General features: G+C 34.7%; 2 protein-coding genes across 5 annotated transcripts; both read right to left on the bottom strand.

The window, feature by feature from the left end:
• Positions 1-919: 919 nt before the first annotated feature.
• On the bottom strand, positions 920-2939 carry LOC137820818 (BEL1-like homeodomain protein 11). Its single transcript, XM_068625081.2, is given in 5 exon segments — positions 920-1308; positions 1393-1453; positions 1547-1926; positions 2071-2725; positions 2727-2939. Coding segments are annotated over 5 exon segments (1317 nt in total). The 5' UTR covers positions 2792-2939; the 3' UTR covers positions 920-1152.
• A 1815-nt stretch (positions 2940-4754) lies between these two features.
• Positions 4755-9688, bottom strand: LOC137820816 (BEL1-like homeodomain protein 3). 4 transcript variants are annotated; one of them, XM_090295328.1, is made up of 6 exons: positions 8914-9076; positions 7036-7638; positions 6044-6396; positions 5864-5924; positions 5606-5729; positions 4755-5468 (listed from the first exon to the last, which is right to left on the bottom strand). In XM_090295328.1, the coding sequence occupies exons 2-6, from the start codon at positions 7555-7557 to the stop codon at positions 5464-5466; spliced, it is 1065 nt and encodes a 354-aa protein (XP_090151454.1). In that variant the 5' UTR covers positions 7558-7638; positions 8914-9076; the 3' UTR covers positions 4755-5463. The 4 variants fall into 4 exon arrangements, with proteins under 4 accessions (XP_090151454.1, XP_068481180.1, XP_068481178.1 ...); XM_068625079.1 differs by lacking the exon at positions 8914-9076 and adding an exon at positions 9243-9688 and having other exon boundaries at positions 4755-5729; XM_068625077.1 differs by having other exon boundaries at positions 4755-5729; positions 8914-9369.
• Between the last annotated feature and the right edge of the window lie 4916 nt (positions 9689-14604).

The raw sequence follows: 14604 nt of genomic DNA, 5'->3' as shown, positions 1-14604 counted from the left end.
ATGAGCATGATACGTTTCAGTTTATATAACCCAACTTTTTTTAAATAATATTATATCTACAAACTTTGATTAACATTAATCAAAGTTGTGTATTTCTAAAATAAGTTTGTTCCTTCCACTAAAAATTGTTTCAAATTGACAAAATCAAACTTATGTCATGACTTATTAATAATGAAGTCCTATGATTCTCACATAACTTATCTATAATTTTTTCAAAAATCTCATTTTAATAATTTTTTGACACCATATTATACTAAAAAAAAATCTACGAAATTAAGAAAAATAAAAATAAAATAAAGGTTGAATCTGATTTTAGTCTATAAATTGTAGTTAGAAAAAATTCTTTAAAAAAACTATATTTAACAAAAAAAAAATTCTATCTTCTATATTTAGAAACATTTTCTTTTAATCTTTACACATAAATTTTTATGCTTTGTTGTTTTTACTCATATCATTTTAATATATTTTAATCTCTTAAAGTTGATATCATTTTAATATATTTTAATCTCTTAAAGTTGATGTTTTTTTAAGTGCAGAGATTAAAGAATTTTTATCTAAAAATCATTAACAATGTAATGATTAAAGACTTTAGGTTAGTGATGTCTAACCCGAAAACTTTATAAAAAAAAAAAAGACTTTAGGTTAATTATATTAAGTTATGCATATATAGAAACTTTTTTAATTATATATACAAACTCCTACCAAAATTTATTATAAAGTGATTTTATTTAACAATAAATTATTTGAAGTCATATAAATGATAAATGAATTAAATTTCTAATGAGATGAATCTGATAGGAGTTTGATACAATTCAATTAAAATAAATTATTCTAAATTTTTAATACTTGGATATAAAATTCGTACATAAGTCAATTGAAACTTTGAAAGACATATTTAAAAAAATATTCTCAACAAAACTCAGTCCAAATAATAACGCTTCTTAAAATTCCTCATGCGTGTTACAACGCTGACAGTTTAGTCAGTTAATCTAAGGTTCATCATCTGTTATGATTTTCAAAATCTTCAACTTCGCCTGAACATATTGGCTCATCTTCTTGTCATGTTATATAATGTTTATCTATTGATTTTGGAGAAAAGGGGCAACCATTTTTTTTTTTCAAACAATAGATTTTGTTCTCTGAGGCTTCGATTCAATCCTCTACACAATCTGTGGTATCTTCTCTCGTCAAGCAATTGTTAGCAGCGGGGTTGGAGTCTTCAGAAGACTCCCCAAACTCATCTTTGTACATTTCTTCTATCATTGGTTTCCATAGCCGTACTCGAGCATTTATGAACCAATTTGAGACCTGAAGCAACAATAAAGACACCACCAACATGATCATAGCGAAAAGAACAAGGAAAAAAGGGTGAAGTTTGGGATAAGGAATTACTTGGTTTTTAGTTAAACCTGTCTGAGATGCCAGCATTAGCTTTTCAGAATCATTAGGGTAACTGCGAGAATCAGATGTCAAATCAGTGTTTTTTTAAAGCAGCTTGTGACTGAAGAGTAATTAAAAAAACAAGAACCAAATTTCAATAGCTTACGGGTGGAGAAAATGCTCAAAAATCCACGAACGAAGAATTGCCACAGAGGTTTCAGGCAACCCTCTGATGGGTCTCCAAACTTGGCGCTGGCTTTGAATCACCCCAAGTTGTTGGAGAGACATTCTACTATGTCTAATGTCTCTATCAAACAAGCTTAGTTGAGACAACCCACTACTAATCTTAGGTAAATCCTGAAAGAGTTTTCTTTTCTCAGCATTTATTTGCGACAATATGGCTTCTCTCAAGCTACAAAAATGCCTTGACATGGCTTGAAGTGCCAAAGCAGTGTAACACTTGGCAGCTCCCAAACCTGCTATCATTTCAAAGGATGACACCACTTCTTCCATTTGATGATAATATTTCTCACACCTTCCCTCAGCCTGAAAATCAAGAGCAAAAAAAGAAAGAAAACAGATAATAAATTACTTTCAAGTCCAAAGGTATATCCAAGTCCAAAAGTTGAGGAAACCAAAGTTCAAAGATATATCCAAGTTAGTGATAGTTGGCAGAGGAAACCAAACAACCTTATCCAACAAAGATATCAACCTTGCAATTTTGATGTGATGTTCATGTTTATCAGCTAATAAAGGTCCATTATTCCTCAACTCTGCCTTCAACTCTGAGGAAAGTATCCTAACACCTCTACTCCCGTGTAACATCTTCTCAACATACTTTTCATTGATTCTATCCACCACATTTCCACCAACGTCAACAAGATCTTCAAGAAGGGACTGTACCGGTTTGAGGTACCTCGAGTTTCCAATGACAGAAGCAAAAGACTCAGGAGGAGCATAAGGTGTGGAATTAGGAGACCGGTTCAAAGGGGCAGAAGAAGAGGAGACAAAAGTGTTAGTGCCAGTGTCAGTGTTGAAAAAGTAGTCACTAGTAAGATGCTCCACGGGTGGATTACAGGCCACACGTGCCTCTTGTCCAGGCATGAAGAAATTGGGGTTGATGAGACCAGTGTTCAAGGGTCTCTGATGATGCCTGTATTCATCAGAAGGAATAAGCATGTGAGAGCCTAAAGAGAGGGAAAGCCCTTGAGGTTGGTGGTGATTGCTCTCATTAGCTGCTCCTAGAAGATCCATAAAATGCCTTGGGTGGCTTATCTCAGAGCCCTCAGCCATTCCAATGCTAGGAAATGCTCCCAAGGCCTCAGGAAACGCATTATTATGCCTCGGAAGAGCCATAAGCATCAAGCTCTTGGTTCTCAAATTGGTTTTGGTGGGTAATGGAGTTGGACATTACGGTAAGAGTGCGTGAGATTGTTAGTGTTGGTAGTGAACAAGTTTTCCTAGTCTTGTATTGTAAATAAAGAGCAGAAGAAAGTATTGGGAGTTTGAGGCATGTGGGGTGTATCGAAGTGGCTGTGACTCTTTTTTTTGGCCACTACAGTGAAAGAGAAAATATGAGACATATCATTGTGATTTGCTAAAAAAGATAGAATGAGGAAGGGGGTTTGGAAGGGAAATGGACACTGTTTTTGACGTACTGAAGAAACTATTTGAGTAAAAATCTATCTGAAAATAGGTCTAAATAATACACAGAAGTGGAGAATCCGTACAACGTCGCACGAAGCCCGTCGATGTTGAGCAGTGTGTTCATTGGCGAGGATAATCAGTGGTCACCATCAACTCCGAAGTTTCAAGGGGGAGAGAGAGGTCGTACACTTTTAAGAATCAAAGCCATTGAGATTTTGGGGGGTGTGAACTCTAGTATTCAGTAAAAAAATGTGAGTGTGTGTGAACTCTAACCAAATTTGGAACTGACATGCCACCAAGATCACACAAGAGAAGATTTATTATTAGGAGATGGATGGTGTAAAGGATCAAGAGAAAAAAACAAACAACCTGTGAAGAGCATAGATAAATATTGGGGTTAAAAGTTGGAACAAAAGCTAAAAACCTGGATAACAGGACAAAGGTTGTACGACTGTTTTACCTATTAATTCGAACTACTTATTGACGCAATTGAGGTTGAAAGAAACTTCCTCATGCCTAATACTCAACAACAGATTCGGAGCAATTATTCTAAAATAGATGTTTTTTTTTTATAGAATAAGTCTCAGGTTTTATAAAATTTCGAACGAACACCTAAAAGAAAGCCATGGGTGTACAAATTTTAGTCGAGCAATTTCTGCGATTCAAGTTTCAACTATGATGTAAAATATGCCTTAGATAATAATTCAATGAATATTACCATAATTTACCCTCTCTTTCCCAGTAGATCTATATCTATATCTATCATCTACCCTCTACCTTCAGACCTGAGTCTATGGCACAGTCTGGCCTTTTCTTAAAGAAACCAGTTAATTGGCTATGTTAGAAAACATAGAAAATGACAATAAAATAAAATGGTCCCCAACTTTCCTGACTATAAAACAACAAGCAAAAGCATCAATCTTCCTGCTTTAGTCCCTGCGGCTGTATTTTTTTGGGAGACTTAAAAGCAGCTTGAAACAGTGTAACTCTCTTTTTTTCCCTCTCACCACAGGGAGGGGAGGGGGAGCCCTCCATAGGTTAAACTGTTCTGTTCATTGTATTGTTATGATCTGCAAAAAGAGGAGAAAAGTGGGCTATCTTTTGCACACTCCTAGTTCTAGGATTGTCAGTTTGTGAGCCTGTATAAATTATATCTAACTTTTTCCCTGTTAGGTATGGTGGGCAAGCATAGGGATGTTGAAAGGACAGTGATTATCACAATTTCTGAAAAAATGAAAAAGAAATAAAAAATGGGTGGCTACTGATTATGTATGCATTCATTCATCATAGTATTGTGCTGCTAAGATTGATTTTTAGAAGCATATCGGTTTGTGTTTGGATGCTTTTGTGATCCTTACTGCATATTTGTTCCTTTGGACTCCTTCACTTGTCCCTTTCTGGTTCCGTAACCTTAGTCTGTAAAGGTCGCATACCTACATATCCAACACCCTACACCCTCATCTGATTCCTAAATTAATACACTATTAATGCTACTAGTTTGTGCCACTTCAAACGAATACCCTTTCAATATCAATTGTTTAAAGACATCAATGAATGAACCATTTCTTTTTTCTTAAAAAGTAAGGACATTCATGAATTAATATTATTGAGTCGCGTATGTACTGCTCATTTCCCTCCGTGCAAGTTATGAAGCATCATCATCATGATTCATCAATGACAATAACTAGGCGCGCACATGGAGTATGGACCACACAGTACATGCTGAATTTACCAACAAGAATCGATATATTCACATGTACTTGTTACCGTGTTTCTTTTCTTTTCTTTAAGAGATTCCTTTTTCAACATAATACACGAGACGTGTTCTTTTATCCTTACAAAAATTTCCTGAACATACATACAACCAATCATCTGCAATATTACAAGCGAATATATCTACCTGTATAATTTGTACGGTTTCGTTATTTGCATCACTTTTACGAACAATAGGCAACAAGAATGAGGTAGAAAAAAGAGTAGCAGCAGCAGAAGAAGAAACTAGCATAGGCTTTCTCTTTCAGCTTTGTTTTGGTACACCTCTCCAGAGATCCATTAAAATCATCAAATATTTTTGCTAGATTTCATACGACAAACTCATGCAGCAAATGGGGATTGCCAAACCTGTGTTGTTGCTTTCCTGAATCCGTGAAATGATAATCTAGTAAATCAGTCTCCGGGGAAGAGGCCAATGTTTGATTACCTCGTTTGTGGATGGCATCCTCAGACATGGAAAACCCATCACTTTCACAGTTCCTCAACTCCAATGCAAGCGAAACGTGGCCTCCCACAGTAAAGTTACCCAACTCTGATAAATCATATGTGGCATGACTAGAACCTATTAGGCTCCCGTAGCCACCGTTCGGATTTGTCGAGATAGAATGAAGGTTGTTGTTGCTGCTGCTGTTAATGTTATTCATGCCAAGCCTTAGGTTCTGGTCACCCTGCAATTTCTCAGTTCCAGAATGCATCACCATATTTTCTGCGTTGACCCCCCTATCCAGTTCGGCTAGAGGTTGGGGTTGGGCATTATCAACAGTTACTAAATTGCTATCAGACTCTTGAACATCATCCCTCTTACCTTTGACCGTGTTCTCAGATGAAAGGTTGCAGTTCATCTCGAAATCTCCAAACTCTTCGTTGTACATTTCCTCAACCATTGGCTTCCAAAGACGCACCCTTGCATTGATGAACCAATTTGCTACCTGATATCAATATTGGATAGCTCAACAAAAATTAGAAACCATGGTACTGAACTGAAACTTAGACTTTCGTTACAGAAAACATAGTCTCCATGAAAACAGTTACGTATAGTTCATATATTTTTTCAATAATATACCTGGTTTCTGGTCAAGCCTGTTTGTCTAGCCAGCATAATTTTCTCGGAATCCTTGGGATAACTGGGTTCAATTATCAAATGTAAGCTCAAGAGTTTTATTAAAATGAGAACATAAAAGATTAGTATAGTGTGATTTATTGCAAAACACCAAGTATAGGGTGAGGGTGACATGTGACGTACGGATGAAGAAAATGTTCGAAGAGCCAAGCACGAAGTATTGAAACAGAACTTTCAGGAAGTCCCCTCTGAGGCCTCCAAGCTTGTCGCATTACGCCAAGTTGCTGAAGGGCCTTTTGTTGTCTGAGTTGCTGATCCACATAGCGGAGACGGGGTATTCCCTCTTGCTCCCCAAGGCTCCTTTGCGTCACTTGAATTTGGACACTGATGGCATCACGCAAACACCGAAAGTGGCGAGAAATTGTTCTTAAAGCAAGTGCTGTATATGGTTCTACTGCTCCAAACCCAGCAACCATGTCAAAAGATGACACCACAATCTGCATCTGATGGCAGTACTGTCTGTATCTTTTATCCACCTATAACCAGTGGAAACAAAGGATAACGGAGTTAACCGTCGGCCATCAAACACTCATAAATTCATAATTCATAACTAACTGTCCTTTCAATAGTAAAGCATATCTTTCAAACATTGGAGCAACAGATCAGTTTTATAGATATAACTATTTTATTTCGACACAACAATTATAGATACAACTGAAGAGCAATATTGTGTCCGCTTAATTAATTCTTTCACATGTTGTGAAATGGAAAATCTTAAACGAAAAAACATAAAGTTTGTGAACATCAATTGTTTAATAAATGGCATTACTGGTGGTGCACTTGTTCAATCTGCTGTGACAGCTAATCTTTGAAACCAATTTACTACGGTTACTGTTTTGGGCAATTGGAATCTCTGCAAACCACACAGTATACGCATAGGTACAGCAGAGCTTTTCCAAACAGTGTAAAACTTCAGAGGTCTAAAAACTAGAAAACAAAAAAACATACGTATATTCCCATGTAGAAGAGTAAAGTTGGGAAAAACAAGTTATGGTATTCCCATGTAAAACATAAACATCTACGAGGAAAATGGGAAACAGATTACTATAAGCCAATTATGTCAATGGAATGAAAAGAAAGAATGCAATTTAAAAGTTTGGAGTTATGTACACTACCTCATCCAGCATGGATAAAAGCTTTGTTTTCTTATCTAACAAGTTCTGCCGTTCTGCAGATGATAGTTCACCATTAGGAGCTGAAGACATTTGGGTAGATTTTTCATAAGAATTTTTAGAGCCATCTAATCCAATGTCACGGTGGTTCTCTTGTTTTTCCATTCCAGGTTGCTTCAAAGCCTTTCGGACACTAACTATTTCATCAAGCAACTCTTGTGCCGCCCTAAGGTATTGGGAGTTTAAAATACTGTTGGAGTAACCCGGCAGATCGGAGGGGACTTCTTTAAGACACATTGAGGGGTGGGGGCTGTAAAAACTCTCCTTTTTTATAATCTCATGAAAGCCTCCAGAAGACACAGATCCCATGCATCCATCACTTCTAAAATCTTCACGTAGGTTATAAGCATCATCATCTTTGAGAGACAAAGTTCCCTTTGGGTTTGAAAAATCAGTCATTAGAGGTAAGAGACCAGTGTCGTGATATTGGTATTGAAATGGCGAGACAGATGCAGTTGAAGGCATGTGTGTTCCGAGATGGAATCAGCTGCGCATCGCTTTTAGGGAAATGAGTAGCGACTGTATTATTATGAATCCCCTGCTATTCTGTTCCGTTAGTGAACAAGGTTAGAGTGATGCGGAATCATCAAAAGCTCATTGAATTAAAATATTTAAAACTATGTATAACAAAATTACGGAAAATAATCAACGCCAACTTCAATCAATATGCACAGTATAATCAAAATCACAGTGTGTGCTTTGTTTGAGGATCAGGATAAGCATATGATACGGACAAAGTAATTCAAACCATCAAAATATGTATAGCACGATGAGGAATTGGAGTGCTTTGGCCATTATTCAATACCATTATTTCTTTTATTTTTCATTTGGCAGCTTTGGTTTTGGAGATTTTGTCACAACAGATACGCGTGGGGAAAAATCCTCCAAGATCTACAATAACAAAAATTGGTTTCTGGCCTCAAAGTTCAAACCCAAGCTCACTAACCAACTGCAAGAACTAGCTTGAAACGCCCCAGAATTTCGGGTCTAAGCGTTCTTCCAAACAAATGCAAAACGATTTAGTATATTCACATGGTCAGATCAGGAAAATTGTGGGGGTTATGATAAAAAAGGAGAATGGTGGTCTGAAAAACTTTGATTAATGTGATACTCAGTTGTTGAAAGGCGTGCAAATTCTCGCGGGTTGGAAGGATAAGAAAGAGAAATAGAGTGGAAAAAATAAACAGACGAAACAAAAGCAAAGTTTATGTGCACACTTTCTAGTTTCATTATAAGCTGTAGATTGAGAAGGTCTTTGAATACAGCTGTTGGTGATGATATATGCTTGCTGGTTGCATTTTGCAACATAGACAAAACGGAGGGAGCATAGAGTGATGTGAATTTGACTAATAACAATAAAAGACAATGAAAAAACAAGCGACCACGAAACGAGAATCCAACATTTCCACTTGTCCAGAACACAGAAGACATGGTTTCATTGGTGAAAACCGTAAAAATACTGAAGCAGGGAAACACCAATATATGAAGAACAAAAACACTATCAGATTGAAAACTTAGACCCGCGTAAAGCACCTCACTCATTCACTCTCACTTCTCAAATTATAAACTTCTATCCCGAGTAAGTCAGTAACTTTCACATTCTAATTTTCTGCGTTTTTTAGTCTTCAAATTCCAGCGCCCCCCCCCCCCCATTTGTCCTCCAGTGACCATCACAAGCATCATCCAATACCACAAACAACACTACATCATCAATCATCATCACAATCTATTTTTTAAGGAGACAATCTTTCTAATCTGCTACATAGACCTGTTGTACAAACACCAAATTAGAAAGAATGAAAGAAAAGAAAAGAAAAATACCTGAAAGTGAGAGATAGAAGCAGTAGCAGGTACTAAATTTCTTTACAAAAAAAAAGAGTTTTCTAGAGCAGAAATGTTAGACAACAATCCATAAATTGAGTTTGAGGTAGCCCAGACAAATGGCAATCCCAAGAGATTATATTTCAAACAAAGACCGACCTCCTGATCATTAGAACAACGACACCAACCAATAAAAAGATATTATTATTAAATTGTAGAACTTGTCTACTCGCCAACAACACCTACTCTATTTATTAATTTTGTTTAAAAGTAAACTGATATTGGTAAAAAGGAATAAATATTTATTCAATCATTGTGGAGTTTCTCACGTGTGGCAAATGCCTTATGAAGACGGTGTGTGTGTGTGGAAGATGGGAGGTGGTGGGTGTTTGCTTGGAAGGGTTCAAACCCTAACCACCAGTTGGTGGACCTGTAACTTGTAACCCTCCCTCCCTTAAACCTCCACTTAACGCATAAATCATAATAATCCCTCTTTCTCTCTCTTGCGGCAATGAACTCAACTCAACACTTCTGCACACGCAATATCTCAAACAAACCCTCCAAATTTAAATTATCCCACAAATAAAAATAAAAATTCAAAGAATATCTGGGTTGGTTGGATTCGCCATTCGAGGGTAGGTGAAAGCGACAACTTCACACGTCGACGTGTATGTTCCATGTCTTCCTCCAATGATTACGTTCCGTTTATACCACCACCTTATGTTACTGCTTTTCCTCTCCTCACCTCATACATATATAACAGTTCATCATTTTTATTCATTCTCTCTCTGCACCATCACACATTTATTCACTTATTATTATATTCATGTGTTCAGGTCAGTTAACTTTGAAAAGCAACAAAACTAAACCACTCCTCAGATATGGCAAGAGACTATGTTACGTATTCTTCAATACCAAATCTCTCTTAAACTCAACAAAATATGCAACTACTTTTATTTTGTTTTTGTTCTTAAATCCGTATATTTCATAGGTTCCTCTTCCACTAGTTCTGAAGAATCTAATACCTTTCGAGCCGGAAGGAAAACGTTAGAGTATATAGGAAGTTATAGATCATAAATTTTAGTAGTATGAACGGATGAACAAGTGAGTTGGCCAGACGGACTAAGTTATTGTCTAAATCATGTGACGACACGTGGCCGACCGATCATTAACGTTGAGCCAAGGTTAACCAAGTCAGCAGAGTTAATCCATAATTAAGGGTTGTTTAACACAACCCTAAACACGAACCAATTCCCTAATCCGACCTGCCAATCCATTAAGGTAATATAAATAACACGCATTTCAAAGATATTTCAAGGAGAAATGTACGTCATTATCTACCATACTCTGACATATCCGAGTGCTAACACTCCGACTGGCTTTGGTACTTCATTCTCTAGGTCCCAAACTCGTTTGAAAATATAAATCTATTAACATTTTAAAACAATAAAAAAATTATATGTATGTACAATATAATATATTCTTGAATGTGCATTTAGAAGAAAAAAAATCGTTGAAAAAAACGATTTTTTTGGATTTCTAATTAAATCAAATCAACCGTACATTCCCATCCTTCGTATTTTTTTAAAAATAAATAAAATTAAGTATTTGTGGAATTAAATGAATTCTAATCTTGAAAAGCAATCGATGCAATATTTATTATTTCAGAGTGAATGGTGAATACTTTTATTAGGTATATTGAGTCATTTAATATAAAGATCTAATATCGCTTTCACATATCTACTTATGCTTGCCGCCACTGTTATATATGTTATCTTCATTGGCACTTGACCTATATTAACAACCATGGACAACAACATAAAACTGCATGTAATAGTGTAATAACTTATAACTCACAACGCATATATATATATATATTCATTTAAAAATCTCAGCTGTAATGTGGATCTTCGACCCATAATCTCATACCTAACTTAAATTAATGAGTATTTACGTAGATATTATTGTTTGCTTTAATTTGTTAAACCATCTATTGTGGATGTGATGTTTATGAATGGTAGTGGGAAATGAAATGTTTATGGGTTCATCTGATTAAATGCGTGTGTAATTAGTAACCTACAGCTACAATTGGCGGGGTTGATGAAATATTGTTGGTCGCAACGCTACCTGCAAGAACACCAGATAGTTAAGTATCGGTATAAGTTTTCTGTGCTACCTATTAACCGAAACAGACTCCATTTGGTGTGATCCATTTCATTCTCTTCTCAGTGTTTAGGCCAAACCAGTAAAGTACATTATTCCATCCCTCCCTCACTTTCCTCAGATTGAAGGTACTTCTTTCATAAAATTTATCTTCAATCCTAAGACATTTGACTCGTGAAATTCTTGCTCCAACGTCTCAGCAACTCAGTTGTTGCTATCATTATTCAACTAATATCTTTGCCTTACCATAGTAATTACTGCGTAAGAAGAAAAAATAAATCATAAAACAAGGGCTAGTTTTTCAAAATAATTTTAATTATTACTTTCCATTTACATCTACGTAATTTAATGATAAATTACATAGACTAAACATTAAGAATCAAGGACCGTGATTCTTTTTTTAGGGGTGGGAAGGTCTTATCGGCCTCGGTCAAAGTGAGGTATTTAAAAAAAAAATTCTTACATTCAAGTTAGGATTTCTTTGGAGGTTATTTAAGATTATCACGTTGTGTTAGACTAAAATGAGGTATTAAGTGATGCTTTGATTTGGTCATTAGACGTGTATGTGCATGTAGAGGTGTGCTCGGTTGGTTCGTGAGGTATACTTTGTGGACATGTGCCTTTCGTCGAGATGTGGACATGTGTCTTTCGTCGAAATTAACACCCGATGAGAAGTCTGAACCTGTGGACAATGATATTATTAAATGATAAATATGATCTCATATAATATTTTAGATTTTCAATTGTAACTACTTTTGATCAAAGAAAATTTAATCACTACCCTAGACAAATTCTTTATTATTATTATGATTTTTATTATACTTATTATTATTAATAATACGAATAATATTAATATGAATAATATTATTAATATAAATAATATGAATATAATATTAATAATATGAATATAACATTAATAATATGAATATAATATTAATAATATGAATATAATATTAATAACATGAACATAATTTATATTAATATTATTAATATAGTTTATATTTTTAATATAATTATTATTATTATTGATATAATTTATATGTATAAATTATATTAATAATAATAAGTATAATAAAAATGATAATATGACAAAAAAACTTGTCTGGTCTAGTGGTTAATGCTTCTTTGGTAAGTAATTATGTGTTTTTTCTAGGTTACAAAGATGGGGCAAATTATTTTACTCTTTTTTTTATATGAATAAAAAAAAATATTTTTGTGACACACGATGTTATTTTTAATGAAAATCATTTTCCTTTTTATAAGGACAACATAGATATCAATTTTGACACACATGATATGTTTAAGCATTTGCTTCCTTCTATTTATGATAATGATATTGCTGTGCATACATCTAATAGTGATATTGTTCCTTCAGTTTCTGAAACTATATTACCATCCAATGTTCCTGCTACTGATTCTTCTACACCATTACATTTAATTGATATTGATGTCTTGCAACACCAACATTCTAATCCACAACCTTCATCTGTTCGAGTTTCTACTCATCTCAAACAACCACTTGGATACTTGAAGGACTATCACACTACTTTCTTCTCTTAAAAAATGTTACCAATCATTCTTCAAGTACTAAATATTCTATACAAAAGTATCTCTCTTATCATAATTGTTCTCCTACATATTCTTCTTTTTGTCATAGTATTTCTTCTATCCAAGAACCTAAATCATTTAAACAGGCGATACAACATGATTGTTCGAAAGAAGCTATGCAACGTGAACTTGATACTCTTGAGTCTAATGAAACATGGTTTTTGATGGATTTGCCTCCTAAGCGTCCTATTGGGTGTAAATGGATTTTCAAAGCCAAGCATAAACCACACGACACCATTGATAGGTACAGAGCTCGTTTGGTTGCGAAAGGATATACTCAATCCGAAGGTATTGAGTATTTTGAGACTTTCTCTCTGGTAGTTAAAATTACTACTATTCAATTTATTTTATCTATAGCAAGTGTTAAGGGATGTATTCTTCATCAACTAGATGTGAATAATGCTTTTCTTCATGACGATCTTGATGAAGAAATTTACATGACTCCTCCCGCAGGCCTTACTCTTTCTCATCCCACACAAGTTTTTAAACTTAGAAAATCTTTATATGGACTAAAGCAGACGAGTCGACAATGGAACTCAAAACTAACTCAGATTGTAATACAACTTGGTTAGGTTCAAAGTACAATTGATCATTCTTTATTTATCCTTAGAGACAATCATTCTTTCATCGCTCTATTGATATATGTTGATGACATTATGTTGGTTGGCAATAATCTTTAGGAAATCTGTCGTGTTAAAAATCATCTTCATAACTCATTTAGTATCAAAGACCTTGGTACTCTTCGCTATTTCTTGGTATTTGAGATAAGTCGTTCACCTTCTAGTATTGTTCTCTATCAACAAAAATATTGTTTAGATCTTCTTTCTGATAGTGGTTTATTGGCTTACAAACCCGCCTTTTCTCCCATGGAACCATCTTATCCTCTCTCTGAAAGTGAAGGTTCATTACTTTTGAATCTAGGTGAATATAGAAGATTGTTTGGGCGTTTTTTATACACACTAGGCCTGAAATCAGTTTTGTAGTTCATAAACTCAGTCAGTTTATTTCAAATCCACGAGAACCTCATATGACAGGAGCTCTTCGTGTATTACAATATTTGAAAGGATGTCCTGGTATTGGTCTATTCTTTTCCAGTAATAATCAAATTGTTATCAAAGCTTTTTCTGATTCAGATTGGGGAACTTGCATTGATTTTAGAAGGTTTATCACTGGTTATTGTGTGTTTATGGAAAACTCTGTAATTTCATGGAAGTGTAAAAAGGAGTCTACAGTGTCCAGATCTTCTTCAGAGGCAGAATATAGAGCACTAGCTTCACTTAGTTGTGAACTTCAATGGTTACAATATTTGTGTTGTGATTTGCATACTAATATTTCTGAATCTTTTGTTGTCTATTGTGACGATAAATCTGCTATATGCATAACAAAGAATCTCACGTTTCATGAGAGAACGAAACACATTGAAATTAATTGTCATTTAGTTTGGACTAAACTTCAAGAAGGTCTCATTCATTTAATCCAAGTTTCTTCCTCTATAAGTGGTTGATATGTTGACCAAACCTTTGCATCCTCGGTTATTTCGTGAAATCCAAGTTGAACATGAAAGATATACATGTTTCAGCTTGTGGGACACTACTAGATGATAAATATGATCTCATAATATTTTAGAATTTCAGTTGTAACTACTTTTTCAGTTGTAACTGCTCTATCAGTTTATGTTATTTATTTTTATCTTTTATTTTTATTATGTGTTATATAAATATAGTACTTAATAATGTAAGTGTGTAACAATTATTGATTAATAAAATATATCATTTTCTTTTCTCCCTTTTCTCTTCTTTCTCTATATGAGATATACAAAACTAATAGATACAATAGTTGAATTCAAAATCTTTTTCTAGCAACTGTGGGGTGAGTTTGAATTGGGAGGGATTCCCATAATTTCATGGGTTAGCAGGTCAG

This window comes from Phaseolus vulgaris, chromosome 9 (genome assembly GCF_051622355.1).
Source record: "Phaseolus vulgaris cultivar YP4 chromosome 9, ASM5162235v1, whole genome shotgun sequence".
In the NCBI taxonomy this organism is placed as follows: domain Eukaryota; kingdom Viridiplantae; phylum Streptophyta; class Magnoliopsida; order Fabales; family Fabaceae; genus Phaseolus; species Phaseolus vulgaris.
Note: the sequence above shows the minus strand (reverse complement) of the source record. Positions and strands in the feature narration are given on the sequence as shown.

Coding starts and splice junctions, on each gene's coding strand:
- LOC137820816 (XM_068625079.1), bottom strand. CDS start 7,557: ATGCCTTCAACTGCATCTGTCTCGCCATTTCAATACCAATATCACGAC. Junction 5,925..6,043: donor TTCGAACATTTTCTTCATCC/GTACGTCACATG, acceptor AATTGAACCCAG/TTATCCCAAGGATTCCGAGA. Junction 5,730..5,863: donor CAGGCTTGACCAGAAACCAG/GTATATTATTGA, acceptor TATTGATATCAG/GTAGCAAATTGGTTCATCAA.